Raw genomic sequence first — 26,764 nt, 5'->3', positions numbered from 1 at the left:
GATAAAAAGGGATATAATGCAGCAAAGTGAGCAAACGTTGGATGGAATATGGCGGCTGTTCTCATTCCTCTAGCACATTTAAAAAGTTGGGAAAAGGGAAAAGTAGCGATGTAAGAATTAGATTTTGTTCATTTAAACAAATCGTCAAAGAAAATATATTCAGCTGATCTCATCTTTGTCTTTATGTAGATTAAAACTTTGCCAAACATTCGTAGCGGATGAAACAGCAGAGACACATGGATCAGACGTGGAATCGAGTGAGTTTATTACACTACATTTATTTACTCTGATATTTTTCAAATTACGATCGTCTCACAGCAATTAATGTTCACTCACTTGTAGATTTTACCCAAGTATTTTACGAGCTTATATCATATGTGGTTCATGGTCAGATTGGACATGATGAAGTCGTTGCACTGCTGACTGAAATTGTGGTATGAAATTAGTAAATTTTTAGTAAATTTTCATTGCGTGAATGCTGAAATAGAATAATTTTTAAAACCTTATATTTGCTTATATTTACTTTTGATTGTTCTGCCACAATGCCATCAGTTCCATCAGTTCCACAAAAGTAAATATACCTGTACAAAATATATACCATAATTACCTGTACAAGATATGCACCAACTTCTCATTTTCTTGCTCAATTGCATCTAATCTAACTTTATATACAATTGAACTACTAACTAATAATATCTGGGTGTTTTCACAAATACCGTAACAAAAGTCTAATAATAATGATAGCAAAATTGTATAGTTTATATAGTTTTATAGTTTTATACCTAAATTGTATAATTGAAAGAGAGGATCTTCATCCTCTCTTTCAACTAAACAATTTAGGTATAATGAAATCCAATCCCAGTCTAATTAATTTCTTGAGGAAGTTTTTAAACTACCTGTTTAGATTGAACTTTCCATTAAAACATTATTTCAAGAATTAAATAACATAACTGGTCAATAACTGGCATATATCAAATATCATACCTAGATGTATATCTACACTCTTCCTGTTCTTTTGCCATTGTTTTTTCCTAAAATATTACTGACCAATTTTTCATACCCTTTTTTTCCTCGTTTTAGAATGATCAAGACAAAAGATCAATACTGGTTGATGTCATTAACATCATGGGTGCGGAAGAGTTGATCCTGTTAACATTATTCCCTTGTATATTTTGTGAAATTTTCAATAATATTTAGAATGGTAGTGTAGAATCTGTTATAAGTGTCAGCATGTTCCTCTTGCTATCTATCACGCTCAACAGATGTCGATGTCCAGTTTACTGAAAAACTAAAGCAAGATCGCTTCACAACATTTGTTTCTTCTTTGGTGGTAAGATGATTTTTACAATTTCTAAGCTATTAAAACAGAGTTATTGAAATGATAAAGCAATGAAATGCTGGGCAATGAATCAAGATAAAAAGGCAACTAACTTATTAAGACATTATCCCTACTGCATGTTCTGGTTCCAGTACCAAAATTGCTTAAAAATGCTTAATTTGCATTCTTTGTGAGTCAATTTGATTATCTTGTCCACATTTAAAGACCATACTATTTTCTCCACAATGCTTACACTCTTTAAACTCTATTAGAATACATCTGTTGTTTCTGAAGACCTTCTTAAAGAGCGAATCGATGTGGAATCCTTGGATTCACTTGGATTGATCCAATCAGCGAAAGGCTTCAACACAAAATTTGTGAAAATCAAAACTAAACTTTTGTAAGTATAAAGAATTCAACTACCAACTGAATCAAGAATTGGAATGTGTTGATAAAGTTATAATTCAGCAATGTTTTCTTGTCTGTTGAATTTAAATTGTTAAAAGACCATGTACAGCAGACTGTAAAACCCTGGGAAAACAACTTATTAGATTTTGTGTTTCATAGTTACAAACAACAGAAGTTTAATCTACTGAGGGAAGAGTCTGAAGGATACAGTAAATTAATTACTGAATTGGGACAGGAAATGGACACTGCAAATCATGCAGCTTTTCTGGAAAACATCAAGTCATTAATTGGTAGGAACTATCTTAAAAATGTTGTAATTGATGTTTAAGTAACTAATGGTTAAAAAAGAAATATGTTGCTATCATTTAAGGGCGATTCAACCTGGATCCGAACCGGGTACTTGATATTATGTTAGATGCTTTTGAATTTCATTTGGAGGAAGAAGACTTCTTTATAACTCTTTTAAAAGAATATTCATCGAATTATGATAAATCTACAGTGTGCCATATTTTAGGATTTAAATACCAGTTTTATAAGGTGAGATTATTATATTTCACAATCACGTTGGGGGTTCATGAACCAATTAGCCATTTCCCAATCGAACAGGGTACTGGGTCTAGTCGGTAACCACAAAGCATCTATGGACTGTTTGGAGGGACAGAAAAAAAGACTGAAATCATTTGTCCCTCCAAGTACATAGATGCTTTGCGTTTCACAACTAGACCCAGTACCCTGCTTGATTGGGAAATGGCTAATTATACTTTCTGCATGCTTTCCTAATTGAGTTTAGACTGTTTTCTATTTCCCTCGCTTTGTCTGCGAGTGAAAATCTCCTTACGCGGTCATGACATCGTGCTTCACAAACAAAGGTGGTATTTGAAAATTGCCTTAATGGCAGTGTTAGATCGATTGCATGCCAAGTTGTCTCTTTGAAGAAAGCCACAAACATTTTCTCACTCTGGATGGCAAATATATCACTCTCTCTCTCTCTATATAGTTAAGTTAAAAAGGGCAGCGCTTTTTCCATTTCCTCCCTGATTTATAATTTCAGTAGTCTCTCTGGTTCTCGTATAATATCTTCGTTTTCTTCTTTAGGATCAACCAGATGTTCGTCCACCACATGCTCTGTTGTATCTCACTGCTTTACTTATTAAGCATGACTTACTAGAGTTAGATAGCATCTATTTACATGTAAGTAATCACAGAGTATATGTATAGACCATCTGGAATGAAAGCCTCTGTATGGGTTTGCACGTGCAAGAGTGTTAGGATGGGCAGCTTTACCTTCCTCTTTTCCCACATGCGTAAAACACGTGCAACTGCATGTGACCAGAAAAGTTTAGAAAATATTTTATAGAAAAGAATAAAGAATGAGTTATCCACGCAGCGTGGAAGGCGTTTTTCCACCAGATTTTAAAAAGTTTGGAGAATGACCCTAATATTACATTCTCGCATCTAGACCTTTTATGACAAATCCACGACCAGAATTTCTCCTGGTAATAACCTTCCTCGATTAGAACTTATTTGTGTATCTTTTTCTAAATACAGCTTAGTCCCAGTGATGGTGAAATATACGAGGACAATACGCAAGAATTGCTTGATGCAAAACAAGAAGCCAAGAAATTGAATGCTGCTATCCTTACCTCCGTATGTTCATCATTTTGTACTTCTAAATAATTAGAAAAATCCTGCGGAATTTAATCCAAATCATTGTACCTTACGTACGGTCACCTCCTATTTCTTACTTCTTTTAAATGTTTGTCAATCCATATTCCGGAGTTGAACTTCAATTAAAATTTTTGTAACAGGACACAACAAATAATGATGAAAATAAAGAAAATGACAAGGAAATTAAAGTAGAGGTAAAAAATCATTGCAAGGCAAGGCAATCTATCCTTATTAAACCTTTCTTTGAATTGCTTTTACGTCATTCTAAGTATTCCCTGATTGGATAAGAATACCTTTTGAATTACAGCTATTCAATTATTATGAAACTGATTAACCAACTGTTACTCAAACTCCATTCATGATGCAATGCTTTCTATACATCAACATTGTGATTTATCGTTATTTTCAGCATAGAACATTTAATCAGAAGTTTGGTTTATGCCACACGCTACTGCTGGTGGGTGCCTGGCCTCAGGCTAAAGATGCAATGGACAAATTGCCAAAATTTGCAGCCGTGAGTGAGGAGCCTGTTGTAGTGGCCATGTGTAAACTTATACATATCCTTATAGAGCCGATTTACAGACAGTAAGTATTATTTGATCATTCCTTTGTCAAAAAAATGCATCTTGTAACCTATTTGACAGCGATACGTTCAGCAAAAAGACAATTAAGGTATTTTCCTCACGAATTACGATCATGTCAACAGAACGTTTCTATAGTAAGAAATATTTAAGTGTAGTTTTAGCCTGAAAATTCACTCCTTTTAAGATGAAGAACTCCAGTTTAGAGTTAAGTAAGTTATTTTTTGGTCGTAACGAGGGTGTTGGACCGGTTTTTGGTGAGACTTTGTTTATCATTTTGATTTGATTATCATGGAAGTAGCCAATCATATATCAGGACATTTTCTGTCAGGGACTTGTTCGCCCATGCATTGATCATCCTGCATTAATTGCCATTGTTTCTCTTGCTCGTGCCGGTTAATGACCTGCGACATCTTAACAGCAGGGCTCACGTGATACATTCCAGAAAGTATTCACTCTCTTATAAGATTTATAGCCTATAAGCACTATCGTACCAGCTACGTTACTACTGTATGTTTTTGAGTGGATAATTTCAGCTTGTTTTGTCTTTATTGTAGATGTTCATCTAAGGCGGCTCGTGGTCGACCTTATCCTTGCAAACTAACAAAGGGACCCTCACAGTGTAAAGTATTTAGCGATCTCACAGACTGCGTGTTTCCATTACTTTTTCATCTTGGACCGAACTTGTCTTTTGATCCTATTTTAATGGCGAAGGTTATAAGAGTTGGTCGAGCATTTTTAAAAGAAGTAAGTTTTGTTTATAACTCAGAAAAAGCAAGTAATTTCTTTGTGTTTTGTGCCTCCGAATACTTTTCTAATTGTTATAGTTAATATCATTTTGGAGTGAATTGAAATGTACCAAATATTTTTAAATTAAATTTGAAATTATCGATTTTTTTGTAGAATCCCAACGTTGTTCTTGGGCAAGATAGGGATACCAAACTGGTGCGTATTTGACTACAGTTATTCCCATTGTTACTCTTTTCTGCACGTGAAAGCCAAGCTTTAGTGATATCCGTGAAGAATACGTTAAAAAACAATTGTTATAGCTACTTAACTCGCGTATTGAAAATCCATCGTCATTTATCCTGTCAAAATTAGCTGCTTGGAAGTGAGATGCATCAAAGAATGTATATTGTTCATTCTTTGACCTGAAATCTTCCAAAATTAAATATGTTGGTAATTTCCACATTGCAGTCGCTGACAATGATCTGGCAATGTTCATTGACCTACTAATATTCACCAACTACAATTTTATCATCGTTTTCATCGTATATATGTCAACAACATTTCCTGAAATTGAAAACAAAATTGCACGCTTGACGCTTCTTAATTTTGTTGTTTAGCTGGCGGTTTGGAATAGTCTTACCGAGCTCGTTGATCAAGTGTTATTTCCCTCTCTGTCATTATTGGAATGTAATCCAAGTATTGCTGAAGAAGTCTGGATTTTACTCAAAGCATTTCCATATAACATTAGGTGGGGATACGTTAGGTCTCTGAGGCTTTTCATTGCGTCTTTATGTAGAGGATATTAGAGTGGTTGTAACTTGCTATAGCGTATATAATTTAATTTTGCCGAGAGTTTGCTAAAAGTGTTAATAATAAATACTCTTTCAGGTTTTGGAAACTTATCTTCGAGAGTAGTTCCTGTTTATTTAGCTATAATTGCCCGTTATTATTCATACTAGTTACCAATAATAATTATTTTGGTATAATTGCAACATTGTATAGTCTCTGAAAATGATCTGGTATAATGTTTAATGTCCTATACGTATACCAATTTATCATCTTGGGTTCCAGGAACACGTTGAAGAACCTCATTAATGCATTTTCTTTGCTGAATAAAATAATGATTTTTTAGGTATTGTCTTTACGGACGGTGGAAAAACCAATCCTACAATATGCATCCAAGACTTATTGAAGTTAAAGCGAAGACGATAAAAAAAGCAAAATATATCGCTAAGTTAGTAATGGTGTTCAAATGAGGGTAGATTCAATCATCTGTCATAGACAATATAGTCTGGTATACAACGTTTTGTTTAGTAAGGTAGAGATATGAAGTATTCTAACAAGCTCCCAAAATTCTTGCTTGATTTTAGGCGTTTATCAAAAGAGAATGTGAAACAATCCGGAAGACAGATTGGAAAATTAAGCCACAGCAATCCCGGTGTTCTTTTTGAATATGTGAGTTTTGTTTTGCACAAGAATCTGCTATATTCACTGACAGCTATATATAAAGGTACTTCTGTGATCATGTTTCGAAAAATTCATTCACTTTTCTCTTTTAGATTCTTAGTCAAATCCAAAAGTACGACAATTTTATCGGACCTGTTGTTGATTCTCTTAAATATTTAACTCCAATGTCATATGACGTCTTGGCTTGTATCCTTATTAAACCAGTCATAACAATATGGGGTAGTACAGGGAAAACTAATTATATAAAAAGTGATCTAACATGCATAAAGCAAGTGTCATACTTCCGTCATTTATATTTAGGAATAAAAACAAGTGCGAGTGATGCAATGAGCAGGGATTAATTGTAGAGCCATGCACAGTCTGAATTTCTAGCCATGTCTCGTGGACGTCGTATGTGGTCGCACAATGCTGATGATTTCAACTTATTCACTGTATTCATGCTTGTAAATGTTTCCTTAACTAAATATTCAGACTGTATCATTGAAGCATTGGCAAATCCTGAAAAGGAGAGACTAAAACTGGACGATACGAATATTTCAGAATGGCTTAAAAGTAGGTTTATACGTTTAGTCTTTTATGATGTATATTATAGATGTATGAAGTATATCGATGTAATGAACACCCTATGAACCATTCCATGTTAATACGGACAACCATGTCTATAAGTTATGGGGAGCTGAATGCATGAACCATTCCCAGCAATAGACTATAAACATGCAGTTTTGAACCATGCATGTACCGCTACAAACCCTTCTAAAATATTCACACATAGTCCATATATATTTTCGCAGGTCTCGCCATTTTTTGTGGAACGGTTTTTAAAAAGTATAGCATCGAACTAACTGGTCTTCTTCAATACGTGGCTAACCAACTGAAAGCTGGCAAAAGTTCGGATTTACTTGTTTTGAGAGAGGTTGTGCAGAAAATGTCAGGGATTGAGATTTCGGAAGAGGTCACCATGGATCAGATTGAAGCTTTGTCGGGAGGAGAAATGCTCCGTGCCGAGGTGAGACCCGTTAAGTGTTTGTGCAAGTTCACCATTTACACAAACAAGTTTTCAAGGCAGCTAATATGATACGTCCAATCGTATCGATCCGACAATTTCATGGGCTGCTGAAGTAGATTCTTGTGCACTTAGTAAACTTACAGAATCGTTTCTGTTCATCTTTATCCTGACTATGGGTCTGACGAAAGGGTACACTATACGTATAATAGTTGGCATTAGCTTAGCTTAGCAAAGACAAGCTTAAAGCAAGTCTTTTCTTTGAATTTAATTGTCTTTGTGTTGAGAATGGTTAGTTGCAAGCCTTCACTGTAAGTAGTTATATTTTCAACAAGTGGAAAGAGTGGGAAAGAATTTTTGACGAGAAGCATGAAAATGTTGGTCTCCAGTGTCACTACATTAGTGAACTCACCAGACTTTCTTCTTTAATTTTGTTAAGGGCGGTTGGTTTGGGCAGATACGAAACACAAAGAAATCCTCCCAAAGGTTACGAGACACTCTAATGGATGGCGACTTAGCGTTTCCTCTTTGTATATTAATGGCACAGCAGCGAAATTCCGTCATCTTCTTTGATGAATCTTCAAACAGACACTTGAAACTGGTTGGCAAACTCTATGACCAGGTTAGTTATACAAATGCTCCTGCTTGCAAATTAACTGTTAAACAAAAAACAACTGCATTAAAACAACGGTTAATTTGTGATGTTAGTAGTGAACTAAAGGCACATATTTTATTACTTTCAGTGTCATGACACGATGGTTCAGTTTGGTGGATTTTTAGCAAATCAATTAAATAGCGAAGATTATGATAACAATTTACCGCCATTAGAAGACCTTGTGAAGAACTTTTATCTCTCTCAAGATGCTGCTTTCTTTTTAGCAAGACCAATGTTTGCTAACAAGATACAGGTAATGATTCATGTATATTGGATATAGGTCCTTAACCCATTCTGGCTATACGAATAAAGGACAGTGCAGCATATAATAGCATATATTCAAGCTGTTGAAAACGACGATATGATGAGGTTTTATATCAATTTAGGCCTCGTGAGGGCATCTTTCAAACAAACACTTTCATTGCAATTTATTTGAGGGGTTTAAGACGATCACTGCAATAAATCCAAATTTCAGTTAAATCAAATATCTATTTATATCAATACCTGTTTACATCATAATGCTAACCATATCTTATATACATTTGTATAGTTGTTATAAGCAGCTCCTTCAAAAAATATTTTGCTTAATTCAGGCAACATTTGAAGAGACTCAAAAGAATGAAAAATCCAGGAGTTTATCACAAAAAGTGAGCAATAAAAGTGCAATTCCAGAAAGTCATAACTTTCAAAATATGATCAACGTTTTCCTTTCTTTTAGCAAATTTTTAAATTATATATAAGTGCTGTGAATTCAGTGTTGGAACCAGTCACAGGAAATGTCATAGACCTCCATCCTTTAAGAGTTTGGAATAATATCAGGTAATTATATACGTATGTACCCTTCGTATTGTTGCTTTGAAAATTTTAGTAAATAGTTTTGTATAATTCATAGCACTTGTCACCTCAGAAATATACCATAGCCTGCTTTCCTACCTAGCATAGTTCCCCCTGCCCCCCCTCCCTCCCCGGCTGGTTTATATACCAACGTTCTTTGTACTCATGATCAAACACGCACTTGACTACCAGACATAAAATATATTTGATGAATGCAGAGACATGCATGTATTTGAAACGACAAATGTATTTCATGCGATTTTTGTATATTTGCAAATGGTATTAGTGTGTCAAGGACAGGAATAGCTGTTGGTTCGAATGAACAGTATTTATAAACTATTTTAAAAATTCTAGTCGCTTAAAAACGAATAGTATTTCATCATACGATTCCAATTTTTTTCATTTTGTAGTCCTCATTTGTACGTTGCTTTCTGGTCTCTCACTATGTACGACCTTCATGTTCCTGTCGAGCGTTACGAAGCAGAGAAAAACAAAATGAATGATCTCCTAAATAATCTGGATGAAAACAAAGAACTGGTATGATCGCGTATTAGCTATATATATTATAATATTCCATTATAAAGCCTGGAATCATGAACAGGCAACGAACACAACAATAAACAAGGAAAATAAAGTTTCGGAGATTGTATGGGCCGTCGATCTTTAAGGGAAGACCTAAGTTTTAGATGAAAAAGACGTTGAGATAAACTGATTCAAGATAATGATTTCTTGTAATAAACAATTTTTGGTTGCTGTTAGAAAACGGTTTACCGTTTATCGAAACGGTTTACCGTTTATCGAACCACTTAAATTTTCCAGCAATAACCCTGATATTTCTCCTGCATGTGAATAAAACAACTGTGTTTCCTAATTTAATCGCAAAATTTTGTTGATGTAGAATTCTGCAAGCAAAAAGAAAAAAGAAAAAGATCGATGTTTAGGTGCTATTGATAAACTTAAAGAGGAACAAAAAGAGCAAGAACAACATACACAAAGAATAAAAGAATGGTTGAAACATGAACAAGATAATTGGATACCTTCAAGTAAGTACAGTGGTATTGAGGGGGAGTGGGGGGTAGAAAGTGGTAAAAATTGTGCTGGAGCAGCGGTGGAGATGAAGTGTATCTGACTCTTTAACATTCTGTTTAACTGGGTTACTGCATGAAAGTGTAAGAATTTTACCCTCTGGTCCGTAGCTCCCCTGCGAGAAGTGGAAGAATTAGCGTCAGGTTATTCAAATTAGTGAACTATTTTTCTGTTATATTTCAGAGTCATCAAAGAACGAGTCAGTTACTCAACTTTTGCAGCTGTGTATCTTTCCAAGATGTGTTTTTACTGCCAGTGACGCTATTTTTTGCGCTAAATTTGTACACATGCTTCATAATTTGAAGACGCCGAATTTTTCAACATTGTTGTGTTTTGATCGGGTGAGTTATATCCACGTGATTCAGGTAGTATTCTGTAAAAGCTACCCAACAAAATGTGTTAACTTATAAAGTGTAACTTGCATATATGAGAGTGTGGCTCCCAGGCCAAATGACGTAATCATCGAGAGGCTGTATTGTCTTATTTCTATTTCCCAGGTCTTCTCTGATATATCTTACACTGTGACCACGCTGACTGAAAGCGAGGCTAGCAGATATGGTATGTTTTAATAAGGAGTTTAATAACACAGATTCATTTTAAGATTTAAAGCGCGCGAAGTATTTGGTGCATTATATCGACGTTTGCATGGCGCTCCTGGTGAAAGCCCGCCTTTTATTTGTATTATATTTTTAAGGCCGCTTCCTGTCATCAATGCTGGAAATTGTTGTACGTTGGCACAAGGATAAAAAGACTTATGAAAAGGTAAATTTATAGTTGTATTTTTTGTTGCATTCAGTGGAATAAAGTGAGCAAATTAATTTTTGGTGTCGGACAAAATGGATGGACAAAATGAATGCATTTGAATCCATTTTGTCAAATTAACATTTTATAATTTGTAATGTTTTAGTTCTCTTGTTCAGACCTTGTGCCTTCTCAACCACCTTTTTTATTCTGGTTATTGTACACTTAAAAATATGCTAGAAATATATACTATTATATTATATAGTTTGGTTACACCATTCTTACAGTAAAGATTGTGTTTTCGTTAGCTTTGTGATGTACAATTAGTCTTTCATATTTTTTCCTAAAAGGAATGTGGAGGCTACCCAGGATTTGTGACGGTTTTAAGAACAACGAATACTGATAAAGCAGAACATTTGGATTACGAAAACTTTCGCCATGTTTGTCATAAATGGCAGTATAAACTAACAAAGGTACACTATCTTCATTTTTTGAGACAGTAATGGTAAACTAATATAATAATAAACTAATAGTAAACTAATAACTACTAAGAACTGCATGAATAATGCACAATTGGATTTAGTTAAAGATATGATTATTTGGATGACAACAAAGATTGTTCACCTTGTATAGTATTAGAATCGAAAAGGTTCTAAATCACTCCGGACGGGAAACGCGTAAGGACTTGCAGTAGTTGCAGGCATTTTTTCAGATTGGAATTTGGAAGGCTCTGTTTTAAATTCACAAAAAACCAAACATGACCATATACTGGTCCAGAGTGGTTTAAAATACGGCAATACCGTCATCGACTCTTTACCAGAGTAAGAGTAACGCCTGTAATTCCTGCGATGTTTTCGTCATGTCCTTATATTATTGTAAACACTTTGTACTGTACAATTTACACTGAACATATCTTCTTTTGTCCTCATTACGATAGGCTCTAGTCGTTTGTTTGGAATCAAAAGATTACACTCAAATTAGGAACACAATAATGGTCTTAATCAAGGTCAGTATTGGTGTTTTCACTCGTAATATTTAACAACTGACGTACATTAGCTTTTATCAATATTTTATGTCGATTACACTCCAGATTCTTCCTCATTATCCGAAAGTTTCTAACCTTGGTCTGGCCTTGGAGAGAAGAGTAGAAAGAATTTGTGAAGAAGAGAAAGACAAGAGGAAAGACCTTTATGCTTTGGCAATCGGGTATGTCCATTAAATATCATAGAAAGTCATAAAACCTGAAACTTTTTTTAATTTAGCTGTGAAACGTTTCTGATCTTAATCTCGAAAAACTATAGTTTCCACCTTAATTCAATGAAGGACAGATCTCCTGCATCTGACAATTTCGTATTTTAGCATTATAAAATGCTTCATTGATGCATAAGTACGAAATATCATCGTTAACTTGTTTAACGAAATATTTGATTGTTTACAGATATGCAGGAAAGTTAAGAACACATAAATCAGAAATGATTCCTGAAGGAATGTTCCATAAGAAAGCCCCAGATGCTAAAGACAAGGTTAGCATTTTCACGAAGAACAGAAACATGTCGGTTTTGTAGAGGAAGATCCATTATATCATATTTATAAGGTTGTTTCTCTGTTGTTTTTTTGTTTTGAAATATAGGCAAATGCAAATGCTACGCCGAATGCACCTCAAAACGCGTCGAATGCTAATTCTCAACCAGATATTAAACAGGTATATACCTTTCATACATGAAGCTTTTCACAGGTTTTACAGATTGTGGTAACTGTGATTTATTTTCGAAGGAAGTGGATGGGAATGGGGGAGATTCTCAAGAGAAACATGAAAAACAAGGTCAGTTTGAATGAAAAAGGCCATACTTCTTTTGTAGTGTATTAGGTCGTAGAGAGTATAGTCTATAGAAATATCGTAATTATAGTAATGGTGCATGCATATAGTGTTTCACGAAAATGCGTACGTTTTATAGTTAACCATGACGGCAAGACCAAAACAAGGTAAGAATTATTTATTGCAGTGACACATTTTTCCTTTTATAATATCCGAGATTAGTCAACATTGAGTTTTTTCAACATTTGTAGCGACACAGCCGAAGTTAACGATGTCGAAGAGAGCAAGTCAACAATTAAACAATCTTCTTCACAAAGTATCGCAACAGAAAAAACTTCATCCAACTCAGTGAAGTAAGTCGCGCTCTATCTCGAAATGAAAGAGCAAACTAGCCTTAAAACAAATTTGTATTCAGCCCCAAACCGAGGGCATTTCCTAGGGATACGAGCTTTGTTTTCAGACGATCAATCTCAATTATGGATTCTATTTGAAGAAGCATGAAAAATGTGACGTTTATATAGTCTGATAATAATTGTATGTTTTATCAACAAATTCACCGAATAATTCATCATTTTATATTTAAATATGTTGTAACTTTTAGAAAAACATCTTCGAGTAATGGTGTTAAGGTGTCTACAAGTTTAACAACTAAAAAATCTTCATCAAATGTTGCGTCAAATGACGTCAGTGTAAAGCCAAAGACCGAATCAAGGTAAATATTTAGAGGACCAACAAGGCGATCGTAACTTTGAATACCCTAACATTGAACAACGCAAACTGTGAAAGCGAACCCCTGCATATTAGGTTATAGGCATCAAATCTTCATTTGATACCATCACCGCACCACACTTTGTGTATATTATATATTGTTGGGTATATTGTGTGTTTTTTATCGAAATATTCATTCTCTGTTTTTCATGAGTCAGCCCATGCAGGCTTTGTAGAAACATTATCTCTTTGACTTTTAAATAATGTTTTAACTTTTTATTTTAGCAAATCCATGTCGGCCTCTAACAAATCCAAAGAACTGAAAGAAACTGATCGCGAAAAACAAGCTGGGAAAGAGAGTGATAAAGCGAGGAACTACGATAAGGCAGAGAAATCAAAGCGACCGTCACCGAACGACTCTCCCCGAGATGACTACGATAAAGGTATTAGTACTCATGGCCGATCCTTTTTGTTCACGATGATGCAAAGCTGTTTTAACATCAAAATCTTTGTTCATATAGGCATTATATAGGTATATAGAATTGCAACCACTTTTTGTAGTTGTGAAAATATTTCTGATTAGAGACCATTTATCCCTATAAATAAATTAGCAGATCAGTGGGTGAGGGTTGCCCTGACAAAAAAGTTTAAAAATCTCAACAAGGCATCATCATGTAATCTTGATCGTATCTTTTTAGAAACCAAGAGGCGGAAAATGGAGAAAAGTGATGGTCGTAACTCCTCACCATCTTCCAAGGTCTTTATTTTGTAAATTTCTATTATCTGAGGAGGATTGGTAGTTGAATGATATGAAACTTGTTTTTCAACCATACAGGAAAGTACACCAGTGGATGGATCTTTATCGAAGGTAAGATATTGTATCCTTTCAATTTGATGGATCAGCATTACTTCGTATGATTGTTTTTGTGAAAAATAATTTCTTCACCATGTAGAGTCGTGAAGAACGATCGAAAAGTAAAGAAAAAGACAGAGATAAAGAGAAAAGTCACAAGTCTGATCGCAAGAGAGTAAGTTTGCAGTAACTTGGCTGGCAAAATTTCGTCAGCAATTGAATGAAAATGCATAACTTAAATACATTATACAAGATACAGCCAAAACACCGAAACGAAACTGCCTTACTGGCTTTTCTTGAAATTATCGAATATGATGTAAACATAAGTCGTACTTTAAAAGTGATGTATAACTCATTAGTCCTAAAACCGAACGGCGATTTAAGCTAGTTTTAAAGAAAGTTTTAAATTTTCATTCAGACGTCTGATGTTGTTGAAATCAAGGAGGTTAAAAAACGGAAAGAAGATGACGATGCAAGTAAGTTAAATATCTTGCGTAAATATGAGGCATCTAAAACGCTGCCCTTCATGCGTTGCGTGTTCACATCAACTTTGTGATTTTACTATAGTCACTGCATGTCTAGTTGTTTAATTATGATTAATATGGCACCCAGGAAACCTTTTGTCGTTTTGAGATATTTTACTTCATTGTTTTTACTCCAGGTCCAATGAGAAAGTCAGTTCAGTTGGTAGATGAAAAACCGAAAGAGAAAGAGAAACAAGAGGTAAAATATTATCAGCAAAAATCTGCCGGACAAATTGATGTGTTCATGCAAGCGAACTTGGTTTCGTTTTAATAAAAAAATACCCTTTAGCCTAACGACCGCAGAACAATTGAAAAACCAACACCAGCTTAAAACCGGTTTGCCGAATATAGACATTGCTCCGTTTACATTCACAACGTTTAATTATTTGAAGGAAAAAACAAAAACAACAATTATTAAGTTGTCTCGAAAGACGGAAGAAGATGGAGTGAAGAAAGAGAAGGAAAGGGATAAAAATAAAGAAAAAGAAAAGGATAAACACAAAGATAAAACAAAGGTGAATTGAAGTGATCAGTCATAGCAGAAGCGCGAAAGTATTCTCGAATTTCCACACCGTACTAGTACTAGTATAAAGATTGTATTCGATAGCTCAATACCTTCTGCTTTGTATGACTGGCCAGATTGAAGTTACGTATACTTAGGTGAAAGATAAAGACAAGGAGAAAGAAAAAGATAAGGACAAAGATAAAGAAAAGGAAAAAAAGAAAAAATCAGAAGAGAAATCCCAAAGTAATAAGGTTTGTTAAATCATAGTTTACTGTTTACATGCACTGTACGTGTCTTGTTGGCAGCTGGATTCAGCCTTTTGCAACTATGAATTTCAAAACTTCAATAGCTGAAAGATTCATGTGCAGCTGACTGGGTAGCCTGATACATACCAGGGCCTGTCTGGGCGATGCTGTAGCATATTGCGTGGGGTATACTATTAGTTCACAATTTTTCCCGTTTTTAGAAAGAGCCCAAGAGTAAAGATAAAGAAGCAAAAGATGAGGAAAAGTCGCAAAAGAAACAGTATCCTTTTATACAAGTTTCACTTCCGTATTTATGTAAATTTACGATATCATACTCCATAAGAGAATCTTGCGCATAAAGCTGTTCTCTAAGAAATATTTTTATTTGATATTGGTTTTGTACAATTGACAGTGCGTGCATATATATCTTACAAAGAAAAAGAATTCCCCAACGGATTATATATGAACCATGAGATATAGATCACTTTTGTTGGATCCGGAACGATGTCCTTATATAAACTAACCGCGTTGACCTTGACAATTAATCTTCGCTACGAACAGGCTAATCTAATATAACAATAGAGTTGATGTTCGCTTATCAATGCACGATTCGTGAAAAACATGCGCCTGTGGCTGACTGATATTCGCTTTCTTATTTCTCATTAATAATGCATGGTTAAATAACTTCAGTATGTGATATTTTAAACCAACTAGACACAGTCACATGATTTTTATCACACGCACCCCCCTCGTCCAGACTTAAGAAATTGGAAATTAGAACATTAGAAATTTCATTAATGCCCGACAACGTTATCATGATGTTATTTTACAGATTTTCCTTGATTTCAATTGCTTAGACATTCGCATTCAGAATCAAGGAGATCTAGATGACACTGTGCCTCATTTTTAGTTTTTCTTTCTGTAAAATGTCTGTAGAAAATATTCTCAATCCTGCATGCCTTTCATGTAAAAACGCTTTATGTTTCTCGTGAAGAAATTACTTGAAGTGAAGTTAAATAGCGGATATCGACTCATACTATGTTATGACTGCTTTAGAGTTTCCTGGTGAACAGAATGCTGCTATGGTAACATTTCTGCAGGTTTTAAGATTGAGAAATGGCAAAATAGATAAATACCGCGAAATATAAGCAGACCGCACATGACGAAACATCATCCTGAGTTGTATAAGACGAACATTATTTATTACTGCAGTCTGAAGTTTAAACCTTTGGTAGTGTGAAATTGTATATATAACATGAAAACATATCTTAACACCAACATACTGCATAAAAATTTCTTTTAGGAGAGCAATTCGCTAAAAGCGTGTTTTGTACTGTACACATTTTACTTTCAAAATACATTCCAAAGTTTTAATCCAACACGCTTGTGGAATTCTTTTTATCATCTACAAAATAGTATATTTCATTCTATTAGCTTTTGTATTTTAATTCCGGTGTAGTTAGGGCAAATACAATTCACAATAAAAGATGAACGTGTGAACTATATATTACGTATTGTTTCTCTGTGTCAATGTCTATCAGCGTCTCATTGCAATTCATCAGTTGAAGAGATCGCATTCAGTGAAATTAAAAGCCCAGGAAAAAACAGAATAAGTTGTTTTAATCGAAGATTGTAACATAATTGAAAATGGAAGTTATAATTCGTGGTAAGTAATATAATTAAAATATTTAATGAATGATAGTATGTGTAGTGACGAATTCCCTGCCAGAATGAGGTTAACACCTTCTGTCTGTGATGAGTGGCAAATATTAGCACTTGTAAATTCCCCTTTAAAATCACTACTGAAATGATTAAAATTGTACTGAAATAAAACAGAATGGTCTGGACGTTTTTTCTGTGCCCATGAGTTTTTCATTTCACTACGAGATATTGATAAACGCCATGTACGAAAGCAGAAAAAAATTGCGCAGAAATTCATAGCAATCATTGCTAAATCAGACGTTCATTGATTGAAATAGTCGCTGGAACTGATTTAGAACTATTTTTTCTGTTGTAGACCAGGCAAGACGTCGGCAGTTTTGGTGGCCAAGAGACTTCGAACAGACTATGAAAATACCTTTATCAAAAAACGGGAGGTAAGGAGTGCTCGTAAGTGCTCATTCAACCAAATATACTAGCGTACATTTTTTGACTGAAATAAGCGAAAGTCAATTGTTTGGGTACTGTCTGTCGGTCATAGCAACTATACCGCATGATCACTATTTTCAATATAAAATTATACTGTTTTAAACCATTGCCGGCCGAGCCTTCAGGCAATTGGGAATGAAGTTTGTCTTGGCACTCTTGCACTTGTTTCATTATCTTTCGTCGCCAATGTTTTGTTTTTCTATATCGTTTTAAGGTGACGTTGTTAAAACGACTATATTTTTGTTTTCTATAGTCCTAATCTTATATATCAGCAGCGGAAAGGTTTTTGCTAGCTGACTATAGTCTATAGCCCTGCAAGTTCAATTGAATCAAAATTCTAAAATCAAAATTAATCGTCTTATTTTAATAGACGTCGTCGGTTATTTTGCCGTAATGGCGTGTATCTTCGTGTTACCGCAGACAAGCATGTTGCTGGTACAACCAATCCATTTGATCCTACAGGTATTAAAATCTATCCTATCTCATTCATTGGGCTGTTAAAATGATCATTGAGGCCAGTTTTCTCCGTTTTACGCGTTCATTAGTTCAAGTTTTGAGAATTGAGGGGATAAATATTTCTCTTCTAGTCGTATTTGATCTGATACCAGCAGGAGGAAACAGTATAAAAATCCAAAATGTCAAAAGTGGATTGTATGTTGCTATTGACCAAAATGGTGATATAATGACTAAGGTAAGTTCAATGTCCCATGAAGAATTAAGTTCAATATATTAGTATTATCACTATTATGACTTATGAGAGTCATTCTACTTCACAACCAATCATGCAAATCATTGCAAGTTATGCAGTTCAGGACATGCTGTCGTAACACTATAGTCGGGTAAAAATCGTAGTTTTGTAAAAACTTTTTTTGTTTATTTCATTTTCTAGCCACATGCAGACAGCGAATGTGTATTTGAGGAGACAAACAATAGCAATTTTTACGATATCTTCAAACGACCAAGAAGCGTAGGACCTCCTTTTGTGTTGGGTCTTTGCAAGAATGGAGAAGCTGAATCTACTTTGTATCGAGGGAAAAAACAAGCAAAATTCAGTGAATTTTGTTTTATCTCACAGCTCATCTATTGCTCTGCCTACTCTGCAGACCACGCACAAAAAAAGTGTACAGAAATTCTTTCTGACCAAACAGATAGCCCTCTTATTTATAGTACGACAAGAAAACGTGTTGTTGCCTCAGTAACACGGCAGGAACCTGTACAGACACGTAAATTACGAGCAGCACATTATTACACTAAAAAACAATGAATCATGAATATGAGATCATTTCATTAAAGACAATATTGTTAAGTGTTGTACTTTATTAACGTTTTCATGTTTAATGAAAATTTTTTCTTTGTACCAGTTCATTATACTAAATATATCTTTGATCATGCAATACACTGTAAAATATGCAACTCGATGGTATAGCCGTATCCAGGACCAGGAGTATATATTATTCGTCTCACTTTTGTATGAAAATCGTGGTTGGAAACAAAAAATCAACATGCAATGAAAATCTTGTAGCGCACTTCCACCCAAGGGCGTCATACCTGGGGGGATTGAGAGGGACACGTTACACTCACTGGAGTGGGGGACGAATATCAAATTATGCCCTAATTTTTACCCGGTTTTATAAAGTTATTTAAATTTGTAGTAAAACAAAAGGCTATTTCCGTGGAACCATAGACAACATCATATTAAATACCTGGGACTGACAAAACTACAGTAAACAGAATCTACAGAACCACGGAACATAAAACTACCGAACCTTATCATCAAATGTGGTATAACAACCGATGCTAAGTTGTTTGAAGACGCTGCCACGCTGCTCTCTGGTTATATTGGAATAAACTATGGATCATATAGAACCACAGAACTACCAAAGAAGTGATAATAAAGTGGGGAACTATGTCCCATTGATTATATCTTGCGATTCATAATTAATTATTTATTATTTATTACGTAATTATATTGTGTGACGTGTGTTGCTAAATAAATATTTTTAAAATAGTTTATATTTCATTTGACGTCCCAAAAATATACGACTGAATTCAAACACATAAATAAAAACAAAATACGACAAATATTTTATGAATTTGCAACATATTTCTCTACCGACATTCATATGTTTACTTCCTTAAAAACTCGTCAAGTGTTCACTTTCATTGTGACATGGTTATCTTACGCCTCTACATATCTTCTTCGGAAGCCTCTTGGTGTTATCAAACCAGACTTAGAAAAAACTCTTCATTTGAAGAAGTCTGAAATGGGATGGCTTGATGCTTCCTTACTCTTCCCTTACGCTGTCATGCAAATGCTGCTTGGAGGTTTAGGAGATAAAATTGGTGCAAGAAAAGCTTTGACTATTTGTTTAATTGGTTCAGCCTTTTCAATGGTATGTTAAGTAATTTACTTTGCTGTTTTAATTAATTATAAACCAAAGACAAAACAAAAAAGGTGTCGAATTATGAATGAAGCTTTTCAATAGGTAAAAATACATCAATAGACAAATTTATTCATATTTCCTCTCTTACCAAATAGATAGTAAATTTAAAGCATATAGGGAGAAGATTTTGAAGAAGATTCTTCCAGGCACTTGAAATTTCTCTTGCTTAATTAACGGGCTAATTGAAGAAAAAGTCCTAGTTTTATCCATTTAATTAATTGATTAATAGTTTAATTATTCTATTCTAATGGAAAGGCAATTGGAATCTCTAAGCTGCGGGGGACATTAATTGTGTATGAATCTCTTAACTACATTTTGGGTAGTTAAATCATAGTTAATTTACACATCTAATTCTAATTGGCCAAACCTTTTACCAAATATGTGTAGTTAAATTTTTGTTAAAGTAAATAAAATGCTTGGAACACTGTTTGAAATTCGAATTATGAATTCATTTTTCAACTTTAGCATTGTATCTATTGACAACTCGGAATATAACCCAATTTTGCCGACAGGTGTACTTGTGGGGTGCAGGCTACAGCAACCCCTGGAGCTATATGCCCCTGTGCTAGAGGGAGAGGCTAATGGGTATTCATGACAGTTAAAAAAAGACTGCATGTATAAGGTATATATCATTATGGTCTCATTATTTAAAATTGCTGAGTAAACTGAGTAAAGGAATTACATCACTTCCTTGAACATATCTCATAATGACATAAAATGAAAAGACCATCATTCAAAATACTAATCATTCAATAGTTTTTATTCAGATATCATTTGGATATTGGAAAAGATTTCTAGTTCTGGTCATTCTCCTGTTCCTAAATGGAACATTCCAAGCAGTAGCTTGGCCTAATTGTGTCAAAGCTCTCAGTTCCTGGTACTCAGATGAGCACCGTGCATCTATATTTGGTTTATGGGGAACATGCATTTTTGCTGGTGGGATCATGGGAACATCACTGACAGTTTATCTACAATTTATATATTCTCCAGAGTTGGAAAAAGTCTTTTTAGTTCCTTCATTGATTGTTTTCGTTACTGGTTTGCTTGTCTTCCTCACGCTCAAAACACCATCCGAATTAAACATTGAAATTCCTGGTAAAAGTCAAGAGACAGAAACAAATGTAGGTGAAGATGCAGAGCTGCTAAGCGTTTTTGACGTTTGCCGTTTAGAAAGTGTCCCTGAACTACTTGTAACAGTGATATGCATTAAACTTGTTCGGTATTGTCTGTATATGTGGCTTCCAATGTATCTTCACGAGGCTTTGAAATACAGTAAAGCACAAGCAGGAATGCTGTCAACAACATTTGAAATTGGCGGAGTTTTAGGATCTGCCTTTATTGGTGTTTTTATTAATAGGTAAAAAATTATTGGTAAAAGTTATTTGAACACAGATTTACCTACGTCTAATTAATTATTGATTTTATCTTCAAGAATCCTTAATGGTCGTGAAATGCTCGGATGCTTCTATGTGGTATTTCTAAGCGCAATATCACTTTCGTTGTTTCTGATAACTAGTACCTGGGGTCTGGTATATAACTTGATTTTTACATTAGTCACAGGCATGTTGAACTGTGGTCCCACATCCATCTTAACTGGATCAATTCCAGCACGTATTGGACAAAAGGTGCATGCTCAGGCCACTGTCTCTGGAGTAGTAAATGGTACGTTATGAGTCGACTATTTCACTCAAAGAATTTTTAGAAACAATTGGGCATTTCGCTCGTTGAAAACTAAATATCAGAAGGTGGAACAATTGCTTCAAATTAATGAATATATAGCCTAAACTTCAAAATATATAAATTCCACAGAATTATCATCAACCATAAACTCACAAGGAATCTAGCACACGCGGTTTCTTTTTGTTTCGCCAGGCGATTTTAGGCTAAAAAATAATAAAAAGCAAATGTACTCAAAATTTTCTTCAGACACAACCAATGTTTTTCTATAAGAAAGAAAATGTTAAGCGAAGACAAGAATGCTGACAAGAGATTTTAGTCATGCCGTTTAACAACAGTGATATTTTTCTTAAGGTTTTGGTGGTGCTGGTGCTATTGTGGAAGGTCCATTAATTGGTTTAATAGTGGATTATTATGGATGGTCTGGAGCATTTTATTTAATGGTTCTTCTATCTATCCTTGCTTCTCTGTCATTATTGAAAGGATCTCAAGATGTTAACACCTAACTATATGGAAACTTTGGGCTTTAAATTATGTCAATCCAGTTCCAGAACAACGATCAATCATCTCATTTTTTCGAAAGACAAAACTACGGCGATATTGAAGATGGCCTAGAACCAATGAGCTTAGTTTAGGCCCTCAGTACTGTATATAGGTTGGTCCATATATGGTTGGTCATACACGAACATTGTTTGACCGTGAAATTTGACCGTGAAAGAATCTGTATTTTTCTCCGTCCCAGCGAAGCCGGTGTTCTTTCTTTGCCGCCCTGCGGAAATGTATTGGTATGTGAACGAAATTATTTTTCCCGTGTTTTCATGGGCCGCGAAAGTATTCAGGAAGTGGGGCATTGACAAAAAAAGGCCACTCTCGTATGTATCAGCTGCATGTTCGCTTGAGAGAAGAGCATATTTTTTGTGTGTGGGGCATGCAAGGGAGCACTGACAATTTTCGGGCCTCAGTTTGGAGAAAAATCCGGACCCTCAGGCTCAGGCAGACAGGCACTACATGTACATCAACGTCACTACTTTTGTACGTGTGCGCAAAACTTAAGTAATTACACTGTTTTGTGAAATGTTACTTTGTTGCTCATTGCTTAGCATAACAGTAAAGTAAAATTACAAATTTGCAAATGTAATACACTAACACAGACATTGAGAAAATCATGAACGTCGTATAAATGATCTAATATCAATTCTGAATTCACAGACATTCAATTACCAGTGTTTGAATGCTTCTTACAAAAGTAATAAGTTCGGTTCAGCAACTTCAGTTTTACGAGTTATTACGAAATGTTTACAGCTTGAAAAACATGTTAGTTTAAGCATGCCCCAGGGCTCAGGGGTGGACTGAACTGTTAGTGATTCGGGATCTTTACGACTTTAGTACTTACACGACCGTGCTAGTCAGGTTTCGGTAGACTGGTTTATCGTAACATGACCATGGAAATCCTATAGGGTCGATGATACCGGTTTATGGTATACTCTAATCAGACTCGGTTTTACCGGTTTAAAGCCGGTTTTCCACTAGCGATATATTTCGCGCGAAGCGATACTCTACTTTTGTTCCTTCAGAGCTCCCAACTGCAATCATCTGGAACAAATTTGCCCAAATACAAAAGAATAAAGTCGCTTTGCGCGAAAAATAACGCTTGTCGGGAAAACCAGCTTAAGGCGGTATCACCTAGCCTGATTAGCCTCGCAGATATCGGTTTATGGTTATCCGGTATACCGTATAAGCCGCTATAACCCAGCCTGGAATCCTCGGCAAACCCATTGGGCAAACCTGATTAGCTGAGCCGTGTGAACCAATAAAAAAATGGGGAGAGTTCAGTGATGAGAGTATGGAGTACTTCATGTAGTACATACATGATTTTGAAATTAAAATTGCAAATTGCAATAATAATATTTCTCAGTTTTCTCTGCGAATGACAATAATTTCTGTAAAATCATGGTGACTGCTTTGAAAACTCGTCAAGTATTCACTTTCATTGTGACATGGTTATCTTACGCCTCTACATATCTTCTTCGGAAGCCTCTTGGTGTTATCAAACCAGACTTAGAAAAAACTCTTCATTTGAAGAAGTCTGAAATGGGATGGCTTGATGCTTCCTTGCTCTTCCCTTACGCTGTCATGCAAATGCTGCTTGGAGGTTTAGGAGATAAAATTGGTGCAAGAAAAGCTTTGACTATTTGTTTAATTGGTTCAGCCTTTTCAATGGTAAGTTCGTAGATATGTTAAGGTTGTATACGCATAAACTATATGGTCAAATCCAAATTCATGTTCATGCATAATTACTGAACTTGACACGATGCACTATGCACCTGCACCTAAGATATTCCAGGTAAATCAGTAAATGTTAACACTTAACACCGCAGAAACTTGGTGTTTATGAATAAAAAGTTCAATTTTGCTTCTCAATACGCATTCTGCAATCTTTTGACAGCTCATCATACTCATCTGACAGCTATGAAATGGCCATTTTGAGGCTTATTAAAAGCATACACAAGGTTATTAATTCAGACAATTTGGTTTTTCTGTGTGGAGCTTGAAAACGTTTGTGTTCAAGACATATTTTGTTCAGTATTTATAACTCTTTTTCTCACCAAGTTTGAAGCTAAGGTATTGAGAATTGAAGTCCTACCAATTTCTGCAGTGTCTGTAACTTCAACGTTCCTTGATAGTACACTGCCCCAGGTGTTTCTGGGCAAAAAAGTAACAATAAATAGTTAACTGTGCACAAATTGGTCATAAATACTAATTAATTGTCATATTCCCTTTGTTTCAGATCACATTTGGCTATTGGCAACATGTATTAATGCTTTCTCTTTTACTTTTCTTAAATGGAACATTTCAAGCAAATGCCTGGCCAAACTGTGTGAAATGCCTTAGTTCATGGTACTCAGATGAACATCGAGCATCTATATTTGGTTTATGGGGAACATGTACCTTTGCAGGAGGAATTATTGGCACTTCATTAGCTGTTTATTTACAATCTGTTTATTCACCTGATCTTAAAATGATTTTCATAACACCATCCTTGATTTTACTTTCTATTGGTATATTGGTATTTTTAACAATGAAAATGCCTTCTGAACTAAATATTACAATCCCAGGAAAAGAAGAACTGACTGGCTCAACCTCAAAAAGTGATAAAATTTTAGGTTTTTCAGAAGTTATACGTCTCAATCTTGTTCCAGAACTAGTGGTGACTGTTATTTGTGTTAAATTAGTCCGGTATTGTCTATATATGTGGCTACCAATGTATCTTCATGAGGCTCTGAAATACAGTAAAGCACAAGCAGGAATGCTGTCAACAACATTTGAAATTGGTGGAGTCTTAGGATCTGCCTTAATTGGTGTTTTTATCAATAAGTAAGTTAATCCTGATCTTGTTTTACCAAAATATTGTGCAACCTAAAGTAAATTCACTATTTTACATTTTAGAGTATTAAATGGTCATGTTCTGTATGGATGTTCTTTGTCTTTGTTCCTAAGTGCTATGGCCCTTGTTGCTTTTCAAATAACAAGCACTTGGGGTATAATCTTCAACATAACCTCCATGTTAATTGCTGGTGTATGTAACTGTGGACCTGATCCTCTTTTAACTGGTTCAATACCAGCAAAAATTGGAGAGAAAGTAAATGCTCAGGCTGCTGTAGCAGGTGTTGTTAATGGTAAGTTATTTTGATTTTCTCATTTTTTCAGTTATTAGGTCATTACATTTGTTAAAGGAATGCCACAACTAGTAAGTGCGCCATTCTTTGCATAATTTGTAACCCTCATTATTGGTTTAGCAACAAATTATCATAATATAACTGCAGATGAAGTAAGCCCTGTAATTTTTACCACTTTCAGGTTTTGGTGGTGCTGGAGCTATTGTGGAAGGTCCATTAATTGGTTTGATAGTTGATTATTATGGATGGTCTGGAGCATTTTATTTCATGGTTCTTCTATCAATTCTGGCAACCTTTTCGATATTAAAGGCGTCACGTAATACAGCAACATGATTGATGATTCAATTAGTTTAGAACAAGATCCTGCAACGATTTGTACGAATCTCTACCAAAAACTTTTTTATTTCTCTATGGTTTGCAAATGTTGCGAGTTTGTTTCTCACGTTTGAAGTTTGGCTTCAACACTGCAGTTAGCAAATCTGAGTTTCATTTGTTAACCAAGTTAGCAAGCGAAACTCGGAAACTCTTACATTTCGAGTCGTATATCGTTGGTTGACGACAACAATTTGCAGTTCACGACAGGGTTTTGCAATCAGTCTTTGCGAACTTCCCCTACGGCTACGGCTACGAGTACCGTTTGCTCTATTTACAGTATGTAATTACCATAATTTTACAAGTGTGGAATCAACTATCAAGGTTATGATTATTAATAAGCAGTTGAACGCGATGTCGTCATGACACAAATCTGATATCATGTGTTGAAACTGGCCACAACATAACTTGCATGGGCATAAATTTCATTACGCTGGTGGAAATAGATATTTGGAGCTGTAGAAACTAGAAAGAACAAGTAATTAGAAAATGAGCGGTGTAAATTGAGGTAATTCTTTGCGCAGTTTAATTAATAATAATTGCCGGTGTCGAATTTTGACGAGATTTGCCATGCAGAATAGAACCTCAACCGAATCACAGATGAGCTATATATCTCATCTGTGCCGTATTTATCCTCGAAAGATAAATTTGACACAAAAAGATTCCCCCAAGAAATAGACGAGAAGCCAGTACTGTATCAATATTGTTAGAATTTTTAACATTTTTGTTTTTTTGTTTTGTTTTTTTCATGGACGCATTTTTCACAGCGAATTTCGTCAAAATTCGACACCAAATTCTAATTCGTCAATGAATTGCAGGATAATCTTGACCTAGGAACATTTTGGTGAATGTAGTCACAGAAGAGAATGACCAGTCGGAAAAAATTTACATAAACTGCACATTCCTTAATTATTACTAGGGATTAAATACGGTTTGCCAATAGACGTAGCTAGCCAGTTAGTATTAGAAGTGCAAACATTTCGGTGATACTAAGCTTATAATTGTTGACACTACCTTGTGCACTCTCAGAGTAGAATTTAAGTGAGAAAAAAGATGCAAATCCTATTTAAATCTTTTTTATAGCAATGATAGTGTCGCATATCATAGGAATATGTGCTTGTCTGGAAGAACATAATAATGTACATGCAATATATTTAATACGACAACAATACACATGAAATGCTATAAATATTTTGAAGTCAATTTATAACAATGTAAGAATGATGTCGTGTATGGGTGATTTCCGGCTTTTTCGTAATCATGCGAAACCTCAAGACAGATTGTTTTTAATAGCGTGATTGCCTT

At 35.0% G+C, this 26,764-nt stretch overlaps 4 protein-coding genes across 5 annotated transcripts; all 4 read left to right on the top strand.

Annotated features, from left to right (window-relative positions):
* The first annotated feature begins 35 nt into the window (after positions 1-35).
* LOC114521355 (THO complex subunit 2-like) lies at positions 36-15,118 on the top strand. The gene is made up of 45 exons (XM_028541771.1): positions 36-110; positions 190-257; positions 343-434; positions 1,081-1,129; positions 1,263-1,330; positions 1,591-1,718; positions 1,886-2,016; positions 2,097-2,263; positions 2,822-2,917; positions 3,275-3,373; positions 3,535-3,588; positions 3,804-3,979; positions 4,533-4,722; positions 4,879-4,920; positions 5,322-5,452; positions 5,837-5,938; positions 6,075-6,159; positions 6,264-6,357; positions 6,643-6,723; positions 6,963-7,177; positions 7,614-7,796; positions 7,918-8,082; positions 8,423-8,476; positions 8,548-8,648; positions 9,074-9,200; positions 9,562-9,706; positions 9,933-10,090; positions 10,247-10,307; positions 10,444-10,511; positions 10,841-10,963; positions 11,428-11,496; positions 11,581-11,696; positions 11,929-12,013; positions 12,121-12,192; positions 12,264-12,312; positions 12,446-12,473; positions 12,558-12,659; positions 12,908-13,018; positions 13,300-13,457; positions 13,713-13,771; positions 13,850-13,882; positions 13,968-14,042; positions 14,286-14,343; positions 14,529-14,590; positions 14,784-15,118. The coding sequence occupies exons 1-45, from the start codon at positions 49-51 to the stop codon at positions 14,913-14,915; spliced, it is 4,524 nt and encodes a 1,507-aa protein (XP_028397572.1). The 5' UTR covers positions 36-48; the 3' UTR covers positions 14,916-15,118.
* Positions 15,119-16,027: 909 nt separating this feature from the next.
* LOC114521357 (fibroblast growth factor 1-like) lies at positions 16,028-18,668 on the top strand. The gene is made up of 5 exons (XM_028541772.1): positions 16,028-16,807; positions 17,159-17,237; positions 17,660-17,751; positions 17,877-17,980; positions 18,179-18,668. Exons 1-5 carry the CDS (start codon positions 16,789-16,791, stop codon positions 18,551-18,553), a joined length of 669 nt encoding a protein of 222 aa, XP_028397573.1. The 5' UTR covers positions 16,028-16,788; the 3' UTR covers positions 18,554-18,668.
* A 623-nt stretch (positions 18,669-19,291) lies between these two features.
* LOC114521471 (sugar phosphate exchanger 3-like) lies at positions 19,292-22,563 on the top strand. 2 transcript variants are annotated; one of them, XM_028541934.1, is made up of 4 exons: positions 19,292-19,682; positions 20,501-21,090; positions 21,166-21,395; positions 21,765-22,563. In XM_028541934.1, exons 1-4 carry the CDS (start codon positions 19,413-19,415, stop codon positions 21,914-21,916), a joined length of 1,242 nt encoding a protein of 413 aa, XP_028397735.1. In that variant the 5' UTR covers positions 19,292-19,412; the 3' UTR covers positions 21,917-22,563. The 2 variants fall into 2 exon arrangements, with proteins under 2 accessions (XP_028397735.1, XP_028397736.1); XM_028541935.1 differs by lacking the exon at positions 19,292-19,682 and adding an exon at positions 20,192-20,355.
* A 763-nt stretch (positions 22,564-23,326) lies between these two features.
* LOC114521472 (putative glycerol-3-phosphate transporter 5) lies at positions 23,327-26,636 on the top strand. The gene is made up of 4 exons (XM_028541936.1): positions 23,327-23,630; positions 24,199-24,785; positions 24,858-25,087; positions 25,269-26,636. The coding sequence occupies exons 1-4, from the start codon at positions 23,361-23,363 to the stop codon at positions 25,418-25,420; spliced, it is 1,239 nt and encodes a 412-aa protein (XP_028397737.1). The 5' UTR covers positions 23,327-23,360; the 3' UTR covers positions 25,421-26,636.
* The last annotated feature ends 128 nt before the right edge of the window (positions 26,637-26,764 follow it).

The sequence above is a fragment of the Dendronephthya gigantea genome, unplaced genomic scaffold, assembly GCF_004324835.1.
Source record: "Dendronephthya gigantea isolate DGI-Jeju-01 unplaced genomic scaffold, DenGig_1.0 000020F, whole genome shotgun sequence".
NCBI classification, from domain to species: Eukaryota; Metazoa; Cnidaria; class Anthozoa; order Malacalcyonacea; family Nephtheidae; genus Dendronephthya; species Dendronephthya gigantea.
Note: the sequence above shows the minus strand (reverse complement) of the source record. Positions and strands in the feature narration are given on the sequence as shown.

Coding starts and splice junctions, on each gene's coding strand:
- LOC114521355 (XM_028541771.1), top strand. CDS start 49: ATGGCGGCTGTTCTCATTCCTCTAGCACATTTAAAAAGTTGGGAAAAG. Junction 1,130..1,262: donor TGATGTCATTAACATCATGG/GTGCGGAAGAGT, acceptor CACGCTCAACAG/ATGTCGATGTCCAGTTTACT. Junction 5,453..5,836: donor GCATTTCCATATAACATTAG/GTGGGGATACGT, acceptor ATGATTTTTTAG/GTATTGTCTTTACGGACGGT.
- LOC114521472 (XM_028541936.1), top strand. CDS start 23,361: ATGGTGACTGCTTTGAAAACTCGTCAAGTATTCACTTTCATTGTGACA. Junction 23,631..24,198: donor TTGGTTCAGCCTTTTCAATG/GTAAGTTCGTAG, acceptor CCTTTGTTTCAG/ATCACATTTGGCTATTGGCA. Junction 25,088..25,268: donor TGTAGCAGGTGTTGTTAATG/GTAAGTTATTTT, acceptor TACCACTTTCAG/GTTTTGGTGGTGCTGGAGCT.
- LOC114521471 (XM_028541934.1), top strand. CDS start 19,413: ATGTTTACTTCCTTAAAAACTCGTCAAGTGTTCACTTTCATTGTGACA. Junction 21,091..21,165: donor ATTGGTGTTTTTATTAATAG/GTAAAAAATTAT, acceptor TTTATCTTCAAG/AATCCTTAATGGTCGTGAAA. Junction 21,396..21,764: donor TGTCTCTGGAGTAGTAAATG/GTACGTTATGAG, acceptor ATTTTTCTTAAG/GTTTTGGTGGTGCTGGTGCT.
- LOC114521357 (XM_028541772.1), top strand. Junction 17,752..17,876: donor CAATCCATTTGATCCTACAG/GTATTAAAATCT, acceptor TTTCTCTTCTAG/TCGTATTTGATCTGATACCA. Junction 17,981..18,178: donor ATGGTGATATAATGACTAAG/GTAAGTTCAATG, acceptor TTCATTTTCTAG/CCACATGCAGACAGCGAATG.